This window comes from Schistocerca nitens, chromosome 1 (assembly GCF_023898315.1).
Source record: "Schistocerca nitens isolate TAMUIC-IGC-003100 chromosome 1, iqSchNite1.1, whole genome shotgun sequence".
Classification (NCBI taxonomy): domain Eukaryota; kingdom Metazoa; phylum Arthropoda; class Insecta; order Orthoptera; family Acrididae; genus Schistocerca; species Schistocerca nitens.
Genome location: NC_064614.1, coordinates 888,675,452 through 888,697,074, shown reverse-complemented (window position 1 = coordinate 888,697,074; position 21,623 = coordinate 888,675,452). Strand labels below are relative to the sequence as shown.

Genomic DNA, 21,623 nt, shown 5'->3' with positions numbered 1-21,623 from the left:
ACAGTAAACAAAATTTGAAACTTTTGTATTACTAGCGACATAACAAAATTATTACTCCTCTTTATATGTTCTTTGACCAAATTGGATAAAAATACAGGTTTAGAGACCTGAATTAAAAAGGCAATGTACCTTCTTTTTACTTATTCTTGTTAGTGAATGGTGAGCACTGAGTCATATAAAAGAGCTAGTTCATTCCAGTGAACGACCAGGTCTGATCCGATCTCTGAAAAGAACAATTTTGCGCATCTCTAGTATATAAAAGCCAATTGGCCCTGCGGAATGCCCAACATGAGGCCTGTCTGCCTGGCGGTGGCAGGGCAATGACAGAATCATCAGAAAGTGGTCGCTGTCACAAAGATCATCATGGGGTGACCAATGTAGGCGAGCCACGAGAGCAGGGGAGGAGACTGTGAGATCAATATCAGTAAAGGTGTCATGAGCGGCACTGATGTGGGTAGGGGAACCGTCATCGAGGAGACAATATCAATATGGGGTTGGGAGTTGCTGTCTTAAGGTAGACAGTTCAACATAAGGAAGTGGCCTACCTGGAGGGAAGCAGACATTGTAAAAGGTGATTGCCGGAGTTGTCTGCACTCTAAATGCTATCGCTTCCAGGTTGGTATGAAGGAGGTCCAGACACTTATGACATAGATGTGAACGAAAGTACCAACTCCTCCAAATGCTGTCCCGGGGCCAACAGAATGCCAAATAACACGAAATGTTTGAGGGTGGTCATCATAAAAGTGAGTTTCTTGAAGAGCAAGACAGAATGAAGAGTAGGAGGAAACAAGGCATTGGATTTCCAGAAGGTGATGATAATTCCACTGGATTATTGTGTGGTAAGAGTCCAGGTGAGAGAGAAAGATGCCGAGGGGAGATCACAGCAGTTGGTGGGTGGACATGACCAACGAGGATGGGGTGACATCCATAAAAGCTGGCCTAATTCTGGATTAGGTGGAGGGGGTGAAGCCCCCCAGGAAGCTGGGGAAGCCCCATCCTTTAACTTGCGCTGCTTCTTCTTCTCCCTCGGTGAGAAGGAGCAGGTGTTACTAGTAAGGGAATATGTGGCAATGGTGTTGGGATCGGACAGAGAGCGAGTGGCTTTGGGGCCCTCAGAGTGCAGGTCTCTACTCCGGCCCGAGGGTGCAAGCTTCCTGTCCTGAGAATGTCGGGGAGGGGTGTTCCAAGATGGAGACCATCCCTAGCAGGAGCCAGAGAACAGGATGTTTTCCCTGGCTGAGGAGGAGCAGCAGCAGGAGGAGGAGGTGGAGTGGTTCCTGGAGGGGAAGCAACGGGAGCTGCTTACGGGGAATAAAGGGAAGTGGGGCAGGATGGGGTTAAGGGGGAGGGGTGAGGAGGAAACGACGCAACTGAGGAAAAGGTAGAGAAGAGATTTACATGGTGAAGTCTGTCAAACTTCTTCCAGGCCTCAAAGCATCTGAGACAGTCAAGGATCTTTATTACCTGAATTTTTTTCCCTTCATGTACACTAGACACTCTGATGAGTGGGGAGAATGGAGACTAGAGCAGTTTTTCTGTTAGGCGGTGGAGTGCAAGGGCTCCCCACATGAAAAGGGTGGCATCGCATTGTGAGGGCATGTGGCCGAAGTTGAGAGAATGGATGCAACAGATGGGAGGCAGAATTTATGGTTTCATGGTGCATCTGTACACCATTACCATAACCTTGGGCAGGGTAAACCCCTCAAATGCCACGATGAAAGTGCCAGTGTCTACATGATGGTCCTTAGGGCCTTTCTAGACACGCTGGGTGAAATGAACACCATGTCATTCCAGATTAGCTGTAAGTTCATTGTTGAAGTGGAGGAGAAGATCCTTATGGAAAATTATATCCTTTGTCATACTGAGTGACTTGTGAGAAGTGATAGTCATGGTGATGCCTCCTAAATGGTCGCAGGCACAGAGGGAGGCTGGCTGACTGGCTGAAGTTGTCTTTACAAGGAGAGAGCCAAATCTCATATTGCTTAATAACTCAACTTCACCTAAATTGTCCTCAGTATGTTCCACAAAGAAAAGGGGTTTGGTGGCGGCAAAAGTCTCCCCGTAAATCCTGCTATAGACCAGGAACCATGGAAAGGGTTTTGCCCCAAGGCGACAGGTCTGGCCTTCCTCCCAGGGTGTATCCAAGGAGGGTAATGCCAGGAAGACAGAAACAGGAACTGAGACAGCACTATGTTAAGAAAAGATGCGGTCGCGGTAGAGCAGCCAGAGAGTTTAACATATTTTATGTGCCAAACGTCCATCCTGGTTAAACTCACTCATAACAGGGGCTCACCTTGTGGGCACCACCCAACCACAGCGGTGGCTGCCCCTGGCAGGCCGGTCACTGCCCGGAGTTCCAATGCCCCAAAAAGGTGGGCTACAACTCCAAGGCTTGCACAAGGTGTTTACGGTGCAGGTACCAGCAGTGTGATCCCTGCAGTGTCAGGGGTCTCAGTTAGACGGGTACATAACAGCCACAGAAACATGGACTGGCTACCAAGCTGGTCACCTAGCAAGGAGGCGAAAGGACTTTGGTGGGGAGGGAGAGGAAGGGGGAAAGGGAGAGGGGGAGGGAGGGGAAGGGGGAAAGGGAGGGGGAGAGTGAGAGGGAGAGAAGGAGGAAGAGGAGAGGAAACCATGCCAAAGACACTAGGGAGGGAGTTCTTCCCCATGTGGCTCACACTACATATCTCAAATTTGGAGATGAAGGTCAAACCCCTGAGGGGGACAAAATACGGAAAGCCAAAAAGGAGGAAGAAAAGTAACCAACCAAAAACACAAGATGAAGGAAAGTCATTAGGATAGATGGGCTGACAAAAAGAAGAACACCAAGTCAAAGAGAGGAAGGGGCAAAGGGAAATGAAGGAGGACAGGGAAGGAGACGGAAGGGGAAGGTAAAGCAGAACAGAAAAGAATAAATGCTGCAATAGCTCAGGGACCCGTGTGTGCCACACATTCCTCACTAAAGAGCTGTGGGTCCACTAAGGGAACACATTTTGAGATCTCAAGAGTAAGTAAAGACATAAGTTGACAAAAAAATGCAAGGGCTTCTGCATTGCTAAATGTGTGAACAAAAATCTTAAATACTAACATTGACATCTTTTGCAATGAACTGTTTTCAGATAGAGAAAGCAAGCCAAATGGTATATATGACGATATTTTATTTCAATAAAATGAAACCTATTTGGTGACAAGAGTATGCATTTCATTGAAGTCATAAGGCAGATTTAAAATATCTTCACTGATTTTTGAAATAACCACAAAAAAAGTAGGCCTCTTGAAAGATATGTATAAGGCATGCCAATGGAATGTTGGTTCTAGTACGTTTGTTATTGTCAGTTATTATCTACCGTGTTATGTCTATTAATTTACAGGTATTGTGTGGTTTTTCTTTCATGAAATATGCAAGTACATAGCATACAAACTGCCAGTGGCTGCCACTACTTTCTTTCTCTTATCATCCATACCTTCTAATGTATAATCTACTTTTGAAATGCCAAAATGTACTAGAATAAATAAAATGTCTATAAAATGCCGCACTGTACAATGTTCTTGCAGTGAAACAGTTGCAAGTCCTGAAATCCATTGCCCATGGCCTCGGGGTTGCCGAGGAGCAACACAGTCCTGAGCCCATGGATAAACCACAAAAATATGCTGCATTACGCCACACACAAACAGACCTGGCCTGCAGGCTCATTGTTGAGACTAGATCCGACGGGCAGGGCCTGCACACTAGTGGGAAATGATCGGCTTCAGATTGGCAGGCCCGAAGCTGTTAGAGATACCCACAGAAATGGCCTGAGGTTTTGGCCTGTCATGGAAGTCCACTGGTGTGGCCAGCTATTTACGTGTCACAGACATCATGTTGATGAAATGAGACTGTAGTGATCAATCCATGCAACAGGTAACTTGTGTGAATACTCTGAGAATCAATACTAGTGAGGATAGACAGCTACTCACTGTAAAGATGATCACTGAGCTGCAAACAGGCACATAGAAAACACAATCACTCTCTCACAACCTAAATTTTTGGCCAGAGCCTTTGTCAGAAAATGAGAGTACATACACATTCACACAATCACTCAGACACAACTCATGCACACATGACCGCTGTCTCCAGCCACTGAGTCAATAGTCTCTGAGAATCAAATTGAAAACCACTCCTCACACCTCCCTGCCTCTTGTTGGCAGCTGCTAGGCTAGCAGCAAGAAGTGGTGACAGCACCATCTGCAACATGACGGGATTGGTAGAAAGGGAACAAGCAGTAAAACTGAGTGATTAGTGGCTCACTTATTCAGCTGCGCCGAGCCAGCAACGATGCCCGATATCTCAGTAAACAAACCATTTTACCTACTGAGACAAAAACGAGGTTTTGCCAGTGTTTTCTTCAAATTTCCCTGACATGACTGAAATTCCCTGATTTCCAGAACTTGTGGCAACCCTGCAGCTATTTTTGCCACACACTGTGTAAGTTATCTGGAGCAAATTGTGTGAAGATCAAGGAGCACTGTACAATAGGAAACAACCAAATGAAGCTATACAGTTGCTAACACTCATATTCGTAAATATGAAGTCTGCTCTGTCTGGCCAACTTGATTTAAGTTTCCCTAGATCATTTCAGGTAAATGTCGGAATGGTTGCTTCATCAGATTACAGCCAACCATCTGTCCTTTCCTTATAGAAACACATTTATATACTCTTTTTGTAAGTCTCTTTCTGAACTATTTATTTTAATTGACCAATATTGTCGGATGATTCACATAAGTGTTTTGTAAGAAATATCCTTTGCAGACTGACTGCATTTTTGTAGAAACAAACCAATGTCTGCTACCGGCTTTACCTGTAGCTGAGCCTACATGATCGTTCCATTTTATATCCCTACAAATTGTTACACACAGGAATTTGTTTAAACTGACTGATTCAAATTGTGAGGTGCTTATATTGCACTCAGAGGACAGATGAACTGCATTCTTTTGTGTGGTGGAGTGCATGACTTTACATTCCTGGAAATTTAAGGCAAGTTGCCAATCTCTGCACCACTTTGAAATCTTTTCAGGATCTCACTCCATTATAGATGATTGCATCACATACAAAAAGTCTGAGGTTACTATTAATATTGCGTACATGTAATTAATACAAAATGGGAACAGCAAGGAATCCGACACATTTCCCTGGGGCATACCTGAGGTTACTTCTACATAAATCAACGATTCTCCAGCGAAAATAACACGCTGCAATGCTCCTACTCAGAAATCCTTAATCCAGCTACAAATTTCACTTGATACCCCAAAAATTCCAATTCCAATAATAAGGTTAGAAGTGGTACTGACTCAGGTGCTTTTTGAGAAACAAGAAATACTGCATCTACTTGACTACCTTGATCCATGGCTTTCAGAAAGTCATGTGAGAAAAGTGGGAGTTGGGTTTGCATTGTTGATGTTATCATAATCCATGGTGGTTGGTGTGCAGAGGGACATTCCACTCAACAAATGGATGTCAAGCACATCGGGTGGTAATTTTGTGGCTCATTTCTGCTGCCTTCTTACAGACAGGGTGAACTGAGCTTTTTTTCCAACAAGCCAACAACAAGTGGGCACAGTTTTTTGTCCGAGGACTCTACAGTATAATGTAGTTAAATGAGGGTCAATTCAGCAGCACATTCTGTCTACAGTCTGACAGAGATTCCATTGGGCCACAGAGCTTTGTTTAATTTTACTGATTTCAGCTGCTTCTCAACATCACTGATAATACTACCAGTAAAGGTGCACTTACAGTGTTAGTGTCTTCTTAAATAACATAACCTAGTATGCTGACCTTGATGGTGAGAGTTCATCAGAGACAAGGGTATCGTCAGGATTGCCCCAGGGAAGCATGATAGGGCCACTATTATTTTCTATATACTTAAATGATCTAGCAGAAAGGGTAAGCAACAGTCTGAGGCTGCTTGCTGATGCTGTGGTGTATCAGACGGTGTCATTGCTGAGCGACTGTAGGACGACGTAGACAAAATTTATAGCTGGTATGATGAATGGGAGCTAGCACTAAATGTAGAATGATATAAATTAATGCAGATGAGTAGGAAAAACAATCCATAGTGTTTCAATACAGTAACAGCAGTGTGCTGCTTGACTCTGTCATGTTTATTAAATATCAAGGCATAACACTGCAAAGCAATATGAAATGGAATACCATCTAAGGACTGTAGCAGGGAAGGTGAATGATCAACTAGGGTTAGTTGGGAGAAATTTAGTATAGCCTGGTCATCTGTAAAGGAGACCACATACAAGACACTAGTGCGACATATTGTTGAGTACTGTTTGAGTGTTTGGGATCTTCACCAGGTCAGATTAAAGGAAGACACTGAAGAAATTCAGAGGTAGGCCAATAGATTTGTTACCAGTAGATTCAAACAACACGCAAGTACTGCAGAGACGCTTCGGGAACTAAACTGGGAGTCACTGAAGGTAAGGCGATGTTCTTTTTGAGGAGTGCTACTGAGAAAATTTAGAGGACCAGAATTTGAGGCTGGCTGCAGGACAATTCTACTGCCAGCAACATACATTTCGCAAAAGGAGCATAAAGCTAAGATTAAAGAGATTAAGGCTCTTATGGAGGCATACAGACAGTTGTTTCTCTCTCACTCCATTGGTGAGTGTGACAGAAAAGGAAATGACTAGTAGTGGTAAAGGGTACCTTCCACCAATATTCATAAAATGGCTTGCAGGGAACGTATGGAAATGGAGATGTTGTATTGCATGCTGATATGGTTAACAACTCACTGAATGAACAATGGGAACAGAATATGATATGAAATCACACACACATGATTGCAGCCTCTGTCAGCTGCAGCCACAATGAGAGCAACAGCAGCAGTGCAAGATGGGAGTGGCAACTGGGTGGGTCAAGGAGGCAGGTGGGGTAGGGAGGGGGAGGAATAGCAGGGGGTGGGGGACAATGAAGTGCTGCTAGGAAGTGCACAAGGAAGAAGTGAGAGAGGATAGGGCAGCTGGGTGCAGTAGGGAGGTTAAACGGAGAGCAAGGGAGAGGTTGGGGGGTGGGGTTGCAGTAAAGGAGAGAAATAAAAAGACTGGGGGTGATGGTAGAATGAGGGCTATATAGCGCTATAGTCTGATTTAAAGTAGTTGTCACTTGACAGGCAACGGGCTGCAGGGCTCCCGCCACCAATAAACCAATGGCAGCCGGCGCTGATGGCTGCCACTGCGTTGCCACTTCGCTCTGCTGAGCTGGCTACGGCATTGTGCCAGCCAGTCCTCAGCAAGCCGTTGAAGACGTGCGGGTGAGAGATTTGAGTGACTTGTAGCTTCGCGTGTTTATGATGTCTGATGAAAGCACTCGCAAGAGAGGGAGGCCGAGGCTGCACACTCCTCGGAAAGCTCCAAAAAATGGCGGACATGGCGTCGTTATATGCAGTCAGGCGCGTGAATCTACATCTACATCTACATTTATACTCCGCAAGCCACCCAACGGTGTGTGGCGGAGGGCACTTTATGAATGTTCCTTACGGGAGTATTTTGAGAGAGAGAGAGAGGGATGCAGGAGGGCGTCTCATTCCTTTGGATAAGGTGGTGGAGCGAGCCGCAGCTGCTCTGCAAGTTAGCGAGCGATCAGTAATAAGAATCTGCAAGGAGAAATTCACGAAAAAAGGCTCAAGTGAATCATCTAAATTGGATACACCTGGGAAAAAGAGGTGACTAGAGAAGAGGGTCACAAAACTTGCCTCTTTTCAGGAAGATGCCATTCGTCGTCAAATATACGCATTTTATGCGAGGAAGGAGTATCCAACACTCAAAAAACTACATGCTACCCTCACAGCGGCTGACCTGTTTCAGGGTAGTAAATCGTCTTTGTTACGAGTCGTGAAAATGTTAGGATTCCGCTATAAATCCATCTCTGGCAGAAAGTTACTAATGGAACGCCAAGATATTGCAGCCTGGTGATGCCGCTTTCTTAGAGAATTAGTGGGGACAAATTTTTATGATATCGTTTGGCTTGATGAAACGTGGGTGAATGCAGGACACAGTTTAAAAAAAGGCTGGACAGACGGTACCATCAGCGGAAGTATGGCAGCTCCGATCGGCAGAGGAAAAAGGATAATTGTAGCACATGTCGGAAATTCAAAAGGTTGCATTCCAAATTGTCTGCTGCTATTCAGTTTAAATAAGACCTCCGACTACCATGAAGAGATGAACCACAATATTTTTGTGAAATGGTTTGAAGACTGTGTGCTCCAGAACTTAACAAAAAACTCTATCATTGTTATGGATAATGCTCCTTATCATTCAGTAATACAAGACAAAGCACCCACAAAGGCAATGAGGAAAAACGACATTGTTAGCTGGTTACAGAAACATAAGGTGCAGTTCAACAGTAATTTTACAAGGGCAGAATTATTAGAACTTGTATCGCAACACAAGCCAAAGAACCTGATTTACATTGTGGATGAAGTAGCAAAAAAATACGGGCATAAAGTGCTCAGATTGCCTCCTTACCATTGCCATTTCAACGCAATAGAGCTGATTTGGGCTCAAGTTAAACGGCATATTGCTGCAGAAAATAAAAAATTCACCTTAACCGAAGTGGAACGCCTTTTGAAAGAGGCAGTTGAAATTGTGACCTCTGAAGACTGGCAGAAGGTAGTGCATCACGTGAAAGGAGTGATACAGGACCTATGGAACAATGAAGGTATCTTACAACAAAGTGTCGAAGACTTGATTATATCTGTCAATACGAGCAGCGAGACAGATAGTTCCACTGAGTCTGACTCTGAATTAAGCGGTGTTTTCGCATTGTCTGGTTAGTGTGCAGTGTACTTACTGCCATTAAATATTGTGTTTGTGAATTTATTTCGATTAATTCTTATTTTTGTTGTGAGACTAAGAAATACTGTTTGGCCAGCTCTCGTCATCTCCTTACGGTAAGTTAGACTGAATTTTAATTCTATTTCATTTTGTATATACACCAAGATGTTATTCAATGTGTGTAATAGTTTTCGAGATTTGCAATCTAAAGAAGAAAACTTTTCCGGATGCGAAAATTTCTCACACTTCAATAGTTAATGTAACAACGGCCCTAATTAAAATTAAGAAAAGATATTTGATTTGCTTATAGATACCACTGAGACCAATACTGTACGTAAATTTCAAAATATTTACATATTTATAGGAGATAGAGATTTTAAACGTCATACTTGTTTCGAGTTCAGTACTGATAGGGTTGCTTAAAAATGCTGTTTTCAGAAATTTATATACAGGAAACGTGATGCACTACGAAAACTTTTAAGGATTCTTTGCCGAGTTCGTTATTTTGGTAATGAATGGAAAAAAATATTTTGCTGTGACACCAATAGTTTTTCAGTAATGACGTGATAAGTTAGAAGCTGTTTGCAAAATCGAGAATTTAAATGGTTTCAAACAAATTAACATAACTCTTGTCCTAATTAAAATTAAGAATAGATATTTGACAGATTGAGACACATTGTAGAGATATACATCATATGTGAGTTTGAAATTTTTTACTTACTTTTTGTAGAAGAGACAGGTTTTAAAAAGATTTTCTATCGCCAGGGGTAGTGATGAGTTGAGGCGGCTGCCTCCAGCCAGTGCTTGACGTGACAATGCCGCAACTTCACAGCGCAAACGTCAAGTGACAACTACTGTAATTCAGACTATAGAATGGGATCAGGAAAAGGGTTGGGTGGGTGAGAAAATGATTAACGAAGGTTGGTTTCCCCCTTTTTCATCCTTTTTTTCCTTCTCATGATTTTCCCCATATATTTGGGTGTATTTTTGCGAATTTTTTCAGGCGTAATTCTATTTTATTCATGTATTTTCACATTTTTTCCACCACCATGGATCCTTTCTGCTTCCATCTGCATCAATACAGAAACATTTCCTTATCAATAGCCAGAATCCAGTCCCACATACTGTTCCTGTGTTGTTGCTTGGCTCTTGAAATCCCCCCAAATGGCCTTACCATCAAATTACTCATCTCTGGCTGCCAATCCTCCTTCGACAATACCTCCAACTGTTGAGATTCACCCAATCCTTAGCCCTCCCCAGCAGAGTCCTGGAAACCATATCAACCAAGGCCAAACCTCCTTGCAATACCTTCTCTCCATCTGCGAAATGTCCTTTAGCTGAGTGGTCAGCGCGACAGAATGTCAATCCTAAGGGCCCGGGTTCGTCTCCCGGCTGGGTCAGAGATTTTCTCCGCTCAGGTACTGGCTGTTGAGGTGTCCTAATCATCACATTTCATAACCATCGACGCGCAAGTCGCCGAAGTGGTGTCACATTGAAAGACTTGCACCTGGTGAACAGTCTACCCAATGGGAGGCCCTAGTCACACGGCATTTAAATCCACGAAATTCTTCTGCTATGAAATCCCAAATTCCTGGAACCTATAACACACACTGAAACTCTTGCCCTAAAGGAACTAGAGCGACATGCACAACGCCACCTCAAAAAATTCTCCACCCTGCTCACTTCCTAATCCCACTTTGGAGTACCAGTGTCTGCCACCACTACAACCTCCAAACCTCTCCCACATCCCCTCATAGCTGCCAACAGGCCTACTACATTTACCCCATCCTTCAAAACTCCCTCCCACCACTACACAGAATCCAGAACCTAAACAGACCCAAAACACAGTCATGAACCTCTCCTCCAGAAGCCTCATCCCTACAGAAATATGTCCTTTCCAAAGACCTCATCTATTTCCCCACTCCCACATTCAATCATGTACGACTTGTTAAAGACCTTTTCTCCTTCTTCCGGTCCATACAGTAAAAACACTTTTTCGCCACCACCAACCCTAACAATCGAAGACCAATATTGAACCCTGCCAGACTCAGTTCATTCCTCCAGCCAATCGTGATCCAACCCCACTGCCTCTGTTAACTTTCCACAATTTGTTAACCTTAAACCTTGCCTCAATATCATTCCCCAAATCCCTCAACATGTAAACTAACCTTACATCTGCAGACAGAACCACAGTCCATCATCTAAAAATTGATCCTGACCTTATGATCCCACCTGCATACAAAGGCTTCATCACCATTGTTTTGAACCACAAGGATTACCTGGCAGAAGGACTCTGCCAGATACATCTACCTACAAACCTTGCTACAGTGACTGCATTAAAGAAATCCAGTGGGTTCCAGTCTCTCCTCAAAACCTTAGGCCCATCCCAGAACCTCTCCCTGGAGCCCACCTCTCTGCTCACCCCTACCACTCCCCGCACTTTTACCTTCTACTGTTATAACGTCAAGTTTAACAAATATATTTCATAACGACACAACACATATAAGTCACAGTAAGTTGACAAGCAAGACATGTGTACACGTTAGCATTCGAATGAGCACTGAGTCCCAGTCTAGCGGCCGCTGCTCGGCTGGCCGCTTAGGTGGCGCAGCTGCTGCATGGCTGGCAGACAGCGCTGCACGTTGAGGACGCGAGTAATTGCGCAGCGGCGCTTTGAATGATCGGCGAGTCACAACACTTTTCCCCCCTTTGAAATTGTTGCACTGGTCTTGATGGAGGTGTCCTGGAGATGGCTAACGTCCATAGGCGTTGTTTGACTCGCCGTAAAGTCTCAAGGAGGAGGCTTCCCGTACGGACGGAAGTGTCCCCGATGATAACGGGTCGAGATGACAGGAGACGTAGGGGTCGAATCTGCTGGGGCCCCATGCACCAATCTGCCCGTTGTGGCAAGTCCAGTTGATATGACAGGAGACATGGGCGATGTGTCGGCGTCCGTTGGAGGAGGAGGCGAGTAGATTTGCTCTGACAGAGGATGGTCATCCGGTTCCTGCATGGGCACGTCTCCTGGTGGCGTCCGTTCTTGTGCTGGCATCGCGATGATGGTGAGAGGGCTGCGTTGTGAGTATCGAGAGATGCAAAGATTCCGAGCGTCAGGTAGGGCCAAAAGTGGTGTAGCACCATTCGGAACAGGCGTTGCTGGTACACGAGGCCGAAGCTGGTCCAAATGATGCACTGCAACACCCGTGTCCATCTGGATTTCATACAGGCGTCTGCCACGGTGTCTTAAGATGCGGCCCGGGCTCCATTTTGGCCGACTGCCATATCCCCGTACCCAGACGAGGTCGTCGGCGGTGAACCGGCCAAGGAAAGGCACCTGCGGCCGTGAGGTGGGAGGCCGCAGAAGATGAAGTAGCGTGCGGGGCTGTCGGCCATGTAAGAGCTCAGCCGGGCTGTGGTCGCCCATGTGGCTGAAATGGTAAGACGGCAGAAACTGGAGAAGCGCTTCATCAGCAGCAGAAGATGTCAGAAGTTTCCGCATCTGAGCCTTAAATGTGCGGACCAGACGTTCAGCCTCACTGTTGGATTGTGGATGGAACGGCGGGGCCGTGACATGCATAACGCCGTGACAAGCACAAAAATCCGCAAATTCGGAAGAGGCAAACTGCGGACCATTATCAGTAACAAGAGTAGAGGCCTTCCAAAGAAAAAATGCGGGCAAGAGCACTGGTGGTTGCCGCGGTGGTAGGCGACGTGCAACGGACAAAGAAAGGAAAGTTAGAGTAAGCGTCAATTACGAGGAGCCAATAAGTACCTAAAAAGGGTCCCGCAAAGTCAGCATGAATGCGCTCCCAGGGCTTCTCAGGCGAAGGTCATGGTGACAAAGATGACTTCGGGGCAGCGGCCTGTGATGCACAAGAGCCGCAGGCAGTGACCATGTGTGCTATTTCAAAGTCGATGCCAGGCCAGTACACATGACGGCGCGCCAGAGATTTTGTGCAAGACACACCCCAGTGCCCTTGGTGAAGGAGGCGCAAGACCGAAGCACCCAAAGACACAGGTACCACGACACATGGCGAAGCATTGTCAGTGGAGAGGAGGACAACACCATCCCTAGCCGTGAGGCGGTAGCGCAAAGCGTAGTAGTTCTGCAACGGATCAGAAGTCTTAGCGGACGGGCGATCTGGCCAACCCTTCTGAATACAGCGTAAAACACGGGAGAGGGTAGGGTCAGAACTCGTAGCATCTGCCAGCCTGTCCCCAGTGATGGGGAACCTGTCCACAACCCGCTGCTCGGCAACATCCAGGTGGAAACACAAAAGTTCGTCCCTATCGAATGCCTGATCAGGACCCATGGGAAGGCGAGACAGAGCATCAGCATTTGCATGTTGAGCCGTTGGCCGGAAATGAATCTCATAAATGAAACGAGACAAGTAAAGAGCCCAACGCTGGAGGCAGTGTGCAGCCTTGTCGGGAAGTGACGTTGATGGATGAAACAAGGAAACAAGTGGTTTGTGATCCGTAACAAGATGAAATTTTGAGCCATAGAGAAAAACACCAAACTTATGAAGAGCATAAATAATGGCCAAAGCTTCTTTTTCAATTTGAGAATACTTTTGTTGGGCATCTGTGAGCGTTTTGGAGGCATAAGCAATGGGTTGTTCCGAACCGTCAGAAAAACGGTGCGCAAGGACTGCACCGACCCCGTATTGAGAGGCGTCTGTGGCAAGAACCAGATGTTGGTCAGGTCGATAAGTAGCCAGGCACGGGGCCTGTTTCAGCATAGTCTTCAATTTCTGGAAAGCCGCATCGCATGACGCGGACCAGTGAAAAGGCACGTTTTTATGCAACAGGCGATGCAACGGCTGAGCCACCGAAGCCGCAGACGGTAAAAACTTGTGATAGTATGCTATTTTCCCCCAAGAAGGCCTGCAGTTCCTTAACAGATGTAGGGCGAGGAAGGGCATCGATCGCAGCGACAGTTTGCTGAAGCGGACGAATACCATCCCGAGAGAGTTGAAACCCCAAGTACGTGATAGATGCCTGAAAAAATTGTGATTTCTGAAGATTACACTTAAGACCGGCAGTCTGTAAGACATGAAAAAGTGTGCGGAGATATTGAAGATGTTCTTCAGTGGTGGAGCCAGTGACAACAATGTCATCCATGTAATTGATACACCCAGGGACAGGGAGCAATAATTGTTCCAAGAATCGCTGAAAGAGAGCAGGGGCGCTAGCAACCCCGAATGGCAAGCGTTGGTATTGATAGAGGCCGAAAGGTGTGTTAAGGACCAGAAACTGCCGGGAAGCAGCGTCGAGAGGAAGTTGATGATAAGCTTCTGACAGGTCAATTTTAGAAAAACACTGGCCTCCAGCGAGTTTAGTGAACAGTTCTTCAGGACGGGGCATAGGGTAAGTGTCTATGAGGCATTGAGCATTTACAGTGGCTTTGAAATTGCCACAGAGATGAATATCATCATTTGGCTTAGCAACAACAAAGACAGGAGAGGACCACTCACTGAAAGTGACAGGAAGCAAGACCCCTGAAGTAGTGAGACGATCCAACTCCCGTTTTACCCGATCGTGAAGGGCCAAAGAAATGGGCCGAGCCCGAAAAGACTTAGGCCGAGCAGTGGGTTTGAGCGTGATATGAGCTTCAAAGTCGTTTGCACGGCCTAACCCAGGAGAAAAAAGGGACGAGAATGCCGTCGACAAGGAATCCAGTTGAGCATAAGGAATAGCATCAGAGACAATATTGACAGAGTCATCTATGGAGAACCCAAAACCACGAAAGGCATCGAAACCAAAAAGATTTTCTGCGTTGCTCTGGTCGACCACAAATATGGGAACAGTTCGAACGAAGGATTTGAAAGATACCTCAGCATTAAACTGTCCCAAGAGAGAAATCTTCTGTTTATTATATGTCTATAATTGCCAAGTGACAGGTGACAGGAGTGGAGAACCCAACTGAAGATACGTCTGAGAATTAATTATAGTGGCAGCAGAACCGGTATCCACTTGCATGCGAACATCTCGACCAAGGATTTGGACAGTGAGGAATAACTTCCCTGAAAGGGAAGAAGTGCAATTGACAGACAATACAGAATCAGAATCAGTGTCATGTTGATGAAAATCATGTATGCGGTCGGATTTGCAAACGGAAGACACATGACCTTTCTTTTTGCAATTGTGACACACAGCCCAACGTTGGGGACAATCCTCGCGTGAATGTTTCGTAAAACACCGCAGACATTAAGGAAGTTGCCAGGGGTTTTGCTGCAGTTTCTTAGCGCGTTGTTTACGGCTAGGCCAAGGCTGCGCGTGGGAGCGCACTGCGGCCACGTCGGCCGGCGGGGATGCACCGCACGCGTCGTCAACAGCGCACAGAGGTTGTATTTCCCCATCACCCCACGCCTCTATTTGCGCTCCAGCGGCGCGAGAAATTTCAAAAGACTGCCCAGTGGAGAGAACTTCATCTAGAGTCAGATTCGCCAACTGAAGGGCACGTTGCCGAACTTCTTTGTCGAGCGCTGACTGGATAATAGCATCCCGTACCATGGAATCGGCATAGGATTCTTTGTGAACGACAGTAACAAATTGACACTTTCGACTGAGGCCGTGAAGTTCAGCAGCCCAAGCGCGATAGGATTGATGTGGCTGTTTTTGATAACAATAAAAGGCAACACGAGAGGCTACCACATGCGTTTGCTTTTGAAAATAGACAGACACAAGTGAGCACATTTCAGCAAAGGACAAAGATGCAGGATCCTTCAAAGGAGCCAATTGCGACAACAACCGATACATTTGAGGTGAAAACCAGGAAAGGAACAGAGACTTACATGGTTGTTCGTCCGTGACATGAAATGCCAATAAGTGCTGTCGAAGACGTTTTTCATTATCAGACCAGTCTTCCGCCGTCTCGTCGTAAGGAGGAAAAGGAGGTTCAGCCAACGACGAGAAACGCCCCGCATTTGACGCCGCGACGAAATCGCAAATCGCTGCTGTTAGAAGCGTTTGCTGTTCAAGGAGATTTTGCAATAGTTGCTCGACAGTAGCCATGGAACCCTGTGGGTCAATGGTGAAAAGGAAAAATCCACTACCTCGTCGCCAATTGTTATAACGTCAAGTTTAACAAATATATTTCAGAATGACACAACACATATAAGTCACAGAGTAATTTGACAAGCAAGACATGTGTACACGTTAGCATTCAAATGAGCACTGAGTCCCAGTCTAGCGACCGCTGCTTGGCTAGCCGCTTAGGTGGCGCAGCTGCTGCATGGCTGGCAGACAGCGCCGCACGTAGAGGACGCGCGTAATTGCGCGGCGGCGCTTTGAATGATCGGCGAGTCACATCATCTACATGCTTCCTGAAGTTCATAAACCCACCCATCCAGGACGCCCCATTGCGGCCAATTACTGTGTCCCCATTGAGCGAATCTCTGCTCTGGAAGACCAACACCTTCAGCCTATTACCATAACCTACCCTCCTATATGAAAGATATCTATATAAAAGATGCCAACTCTTTCCTCCACAGACTCTCCACAGTTCCTGTCCCTTTACCACATCATGCCCTGCTCGTTACTATCGATGCCACCTCCCTCTACACTAACATTCCTAATGCCCAAGGCCTTACCGCTGTTGAACACTACCTTTCCCAACACCCGATTGATTCCAAACCAACAACTTCCTTCCAAGTTGCCATAACCGACTATATCCTTACCCACAATTACTTCTCCTTTTAAGGCATTACCTACAAACAAATCCAGGGTACGGCTATGAGTACCCCGCATGGCACCATCCTATGCCAACCTATTCATGGGCCATCTAAAGGAAGCCTTCCTAAACACACAGGATCCTAAACCCATCACCTGTTTCACATTCACTGATGACATCTTTGTGATCTGGATTGAGGGTGAGGACACCCTATCCACATTCCTCCAGAACTCAACAGCTTCTCCCCCATTTGCTTCACCTGGTCCTACTCAAGCCAACAAACCACCTTCGTATATGTTGACGTCCATCTCAAAGATGGCTACATCAGTACCTCTGCCAATATCAAACCTACCAACCACTGGCAATACCTATCTGCAGTGATGAGTGGTCCCTCTCGAAATATAGCAAGGGTCTCACTGGGGCCTTCACAGACCATAATTATCCTCCCACCATTGTACAAAAACAAATCTCCTGTGCCTTATCTTTCCAGTCTACCACAACCTCCCAAAGTCTCACTGTCTGGCCACAAAGGAACATCCCCCTCGTAACTCAGTACCATCGAGGACTGGAGCAACTGAATTATATTCTCCGTTAGGGTTTCGACTACCTCTTGTCATGCCCTGAAATGAGAAATGTCCTATCCGCTATCCTTGTCACAGTGGTATTCTGCTGTGCACCGAACTTACACAATACACTCATCCATCCCTATACAACCCCTGCTCCCAACCCCTTACCTCATGGCTCATATCCCTGTAATAGGCCTAGATGCAAGACCTGTCTCATACATCCTCCCACCACCACCTACTCCAGTCCAATCACAAATATCACCTACCCCATCAAAGGCAGGGCTACTTGTGAAACCAGTCATGTAATCTACAAGCTAAGCAGCAACCACTGTGCTGCATTCTATGTAGGCATGACAACCAATAAGCTGTCTGTCTGCATGAATGGCCACCAACAAACTATGGTCAAGAAACAAGTGGACTACCCTGTTGCTGAGCACACTGCCCAATACAACATCCTTCATTTCAATGACTTCTTCACAGCCTGTGCCATATGGATCCTCCCACCAGCACCAGTTATTCTGAACTGCGCAGGTGAGAAATCCCCCTGCAAGACATCCTCTGTTTCTGTAACCCTCCTGGTCTCAACCTTCATTATCATTTTTCTCACTCATCCAGCCCCTTCCCTGTTCCCATTCCAGCTCTACACAGCCCTCATTCCACCAACGCACCCAGTCTTTTTACGTCTCTCCTTTTCGCAACCCCCTCTACCACCTCTCTCCCGTCGTCCATCTAACCTCCCGACTGCAACTAGCTGCCCTAAGCTCTCTCCACCTCGTACTTGCACGTTCTCCAACACCACTTCACTGTCCCCCACACCTACCCTGCTCTCTCTCCACCTTCCCGCCACAGCTGTCTCCTTATCCCTACCCAGTACCCACTCCTATCGTGCACTGCTGCTGTTGCTCGCACTGTGACTTCAGCTGCCAGAGGCTGCAGTCATGCGTGTGTGAGTTGCATTTGCATGTCCGTGTGTGCGTGTGTCTCGCCTATTTTTGACAAAAGCCTTGTTGGCCAAAAGCTAATGTTGTGACAGTCTTTTTGTTGTGCCTATCTGTGACTCAACATCTCCACTATGGTGAGTAGCAACTTCCCTTTTCATAATATTGCTACATTCCATCCTGGATTTTCCATTGTTTGATCATTGTGAGGGTATTATAGCCCTAAGATCTATATCACTCATCACGACAATGGTGCAAGAGTAAAACTTGTGTGGTTCTCATGAATTTTTCATTTTAAAAGAACATTTGAAAATTAAGTTCAATATAACTCTTTTTACTTTACTACCCTCAGTTTCACATCCTGTCATCCATCAGCACCTGGATACTGACTCTGGTGCCACTAAAAGCATTTACATAAGAATCTCTGTGTTCCCTGAGAGATCTTTCAATAATATTTTGCTATGTTAGTCACTGAAGGCTTTACACACTGACATTTTGACAGCCACATGCATTTCATTCAACATGTCTCTAGCTCTATGCTTCGTTTTAGGAACACAACTCATGAACGTACTACATTCTATGGATAACACTTGAACTAAAGTGGACATGTATTATGCTTCTGTATGTAGTTTGCATCCTCTCTGAGAATGCCTTCAGAACAGAGATTGGCACCTCATCCAGGCACGCCATGTTGTTATTTTTTAATGTTTGTATTGTCTTCTTAGGATACATCATCATTATTCTGGTTACGTAATTTATTTTGGGCACTACACCTGCCTTAGGAAAATTTTGCTGCAGGTTCTCTGCAATAACTGAAAAGTAGTCATTTAAATAATTCTCTAGTTTCTGTGGATTTTCTACTATTATACAGTTATCTCTGATTTGTGTGTTATTGTTCTTGTGTCTGTTATGATACATACCAATTTATTATCCCTCAATCATTACACGGCTTTGGTAAAGAACTGAGGTATTTAAGTTTCCCAGAGAGCTTTCTAACATACACAGTTTTTAAATCTTTTTCTCCTGCTGTAGTCACCTCTTTCGGAAATGTCTCCTGAAAAATTAGTTTGAACACTGCAAAATTTAAAACTTTTCTAACCACCCATTATCTGTATACACTTTATTTTGTGTTTGGGTTAGTAATATTCTTGAAAAAGTACCTACGTAAGATTTACAAAAGAATGATTGACAGGCCTGCAGTTTTGTGGGAGTTTGCAAGCCTGTTTCTTGTCTTATTATGTGGCCTTAAAGGTACTAGATCTTTTATAAAGGCACTTTAATTTCCATTGCTGACATGCTCTAAATTGATGCTGAATTTTTGGTTGCCATTGTAGCATTATTTATCACGTTCCACTGATATTTTATTTAAACAAAATGCCTTCCATGGCTTCTATATATATATATATACCTTGCAAAAAGTGTTGGTATTAGTCATTACTGTGTTTGATATAGCAAAAAGCTTCTAAATTCAAATCTTGCTTCAAAACACCTACAACATTAAGGTGGTTGTAAATTTAACCTCACCCAAAATAAACAAAAAAATGCTTAAAAAACATGCAGGTTTTAAAAAAATAGAAAAAACAATACAGTCTGACTATACTTAAATATGAAAATTTAACTAACACACAAAAATGTTACATAGTTAGCCTTACACAAATTAAAAAGTGCCACCATAGAATTTATTTTTGTAATATTGTGTTTCAACTTCGATTGCAATATAAGAAACACAACTAAATAACATTTGCAGTTCCAGAAAAACATAACAACATGATGTAGAATCATAATGACTGTCAAGCGTGATATACTACTTTTCGGAAGAATGTCGAAATTTATAGATCTTCACAAATTTCTCAGATCTTTTCTCTCTTAAATTATTTCTTAATTTTCATAAAACAAGCCTGTAGGTGAAAAAGATTATCTCAATGGATGAAGTGCTGTCATGGGAAGAAAAGACGTGCTAACATAGTTGGTAGTTGTAACAATGTGTTAAAGTTTCTAATAAATTACATAGGAATTTAAACTGAATTATTTAATCGTCAATATAAAACAATTAAAAAAAACATAACCGATAAAAATCAAAATCTACCCACCGGGTTCGTGTTTTTTAATACCCAAGTTTTTCTCAATCCTGATACAAATATTGCTGCTTTATTTCAAGCATCTTTATACTGTTGTTACACCATGCTGTGTGCAATATAATGCTGCTACATATACATCTAGAAACTAATTACTAACTAAAATTGTAGCAGTATTTCTATATGTTCGCTGGAATAACTTAATAGCTGTCAATCCCGTGTGTCATCGTGACGTCAATTTAACTTCAAAAGTAGGTTTTTGTATTCAATTCACTGGTCATCTGCTCCGTCCACTTCTTAGTCATAAAATATGGTACATTCGGTAATTTGATTGTTTACTACCTTAAATAATCGGCTCACAATAAACATCCAAAAACGAAATCTTATGGCAGTTACACGAAAAGGCAGAAATTGCATCAGAAACTATGAAAAACAATTTCAATAACATGACGTGCACGAACCTAATTTAGCTATAAGTGTGGAGATGACGGAACTGTCGCTCATGTCGGATAATTTTGGAATTATATATCACATAATGTCAACATAAATACAGCACCCTTCAAACACTACAAATAACTTGTCGTCTAATCCACACACTCAGGGGCAAATGACAACAAAACAGTAAACAACCCAACAACACATCAAATTAATTTCAAATGTACTGCGTATCAGAGATGTACGTTGATCGGTCAAAATGGAATGAAACTTAGTTTCTTGTAATTTATTTTTTCTCGCAAAATTTCTCAGTGATAATGATTTATAAGTTTATTTACAAAAAACGAGGGCTGAAATAAAAATGTAATCGCGTCAGTGATGGGGTTTATTTAGATCTTGTTAGATGAATTTCATAACAACACCAAAAGTCAACGATGTAAGTAAAATTATCGCATCAACGCCGTCTGTCATTAAGTCGATTATGTTCGTTCGTCTTTGGCGGCAATTCAAACGTTCGTTCCTTCGTGATCATAAAATACTTACCAAAAACATAACATTTATGTGTATGAAAAATACATAAGTAATCATCTCAAGCTAACCAACTAAGTTTACTCCACAATGAATGAATTATTTGATAAAAATGACGTGGAAAAAAGTTTATTTGTATCAGGAATACAGATTGGACAGGAAGCTGAAGAAACTGGAAACATTTCATCCAGCTGTGCTTCCAGCCCAATGTCAGCAGAAACAATTGGAGAGCTGTCTCCAAGATATTGGGCTACAGACAATGAATTTCCTCATACGATACATCAAAGTGAACAGAGAATTTATTTGCGCACTGTGCAAGAAATACGTATCTTTTTTGCTGAATACCAAACATGAGAAATAATTGTTAAACATTGATTTCTATTTCATATGGGCTCATAGACCTTTTGTAGAACAGTGTATGATGTTTTTTAACTAATCTATTCTTGTACTATGCCCAGCACTGTGTGTTACTATTAATTTTATTTATTTATTCGTTCTTTGATCATTTGGAACAACAGTATAGGGAGAGTCAGATATATTACAAAAATAATAATATCAATAGAATCATCTCAGCATTCACCCTAGC

The 21,623-nt window shown here is 44.0% G+C and overlaps 1 protein-coding gene across 1 annotated transcript in view; it reads right to left on the bottom strand.

Annotated features, from left to right (window-relative positions):
* LOC126191621 (rotatin) overlaps nucleotides 1–20,715 on the bottom strand; it is a 378,723-nt gene extending 358,008 nt beyond the window's left edge. The window contains exon 1 of the mRNA XM_049932539.1: nucleotides 20,536–20,715. Within this exon, the coding sequence (XP_049788496.1) occupies nucleotides 20,536–20,578 (43 nt within the window). The 5' untranslated portion in view covers nucleotides 20,579–20,715. The remainder of the gene's footprint in view (nucleotides 1–20,535) is intronic.
* Nucleotides 20,716–21,623: the final 908 nt, after the last annotated feature.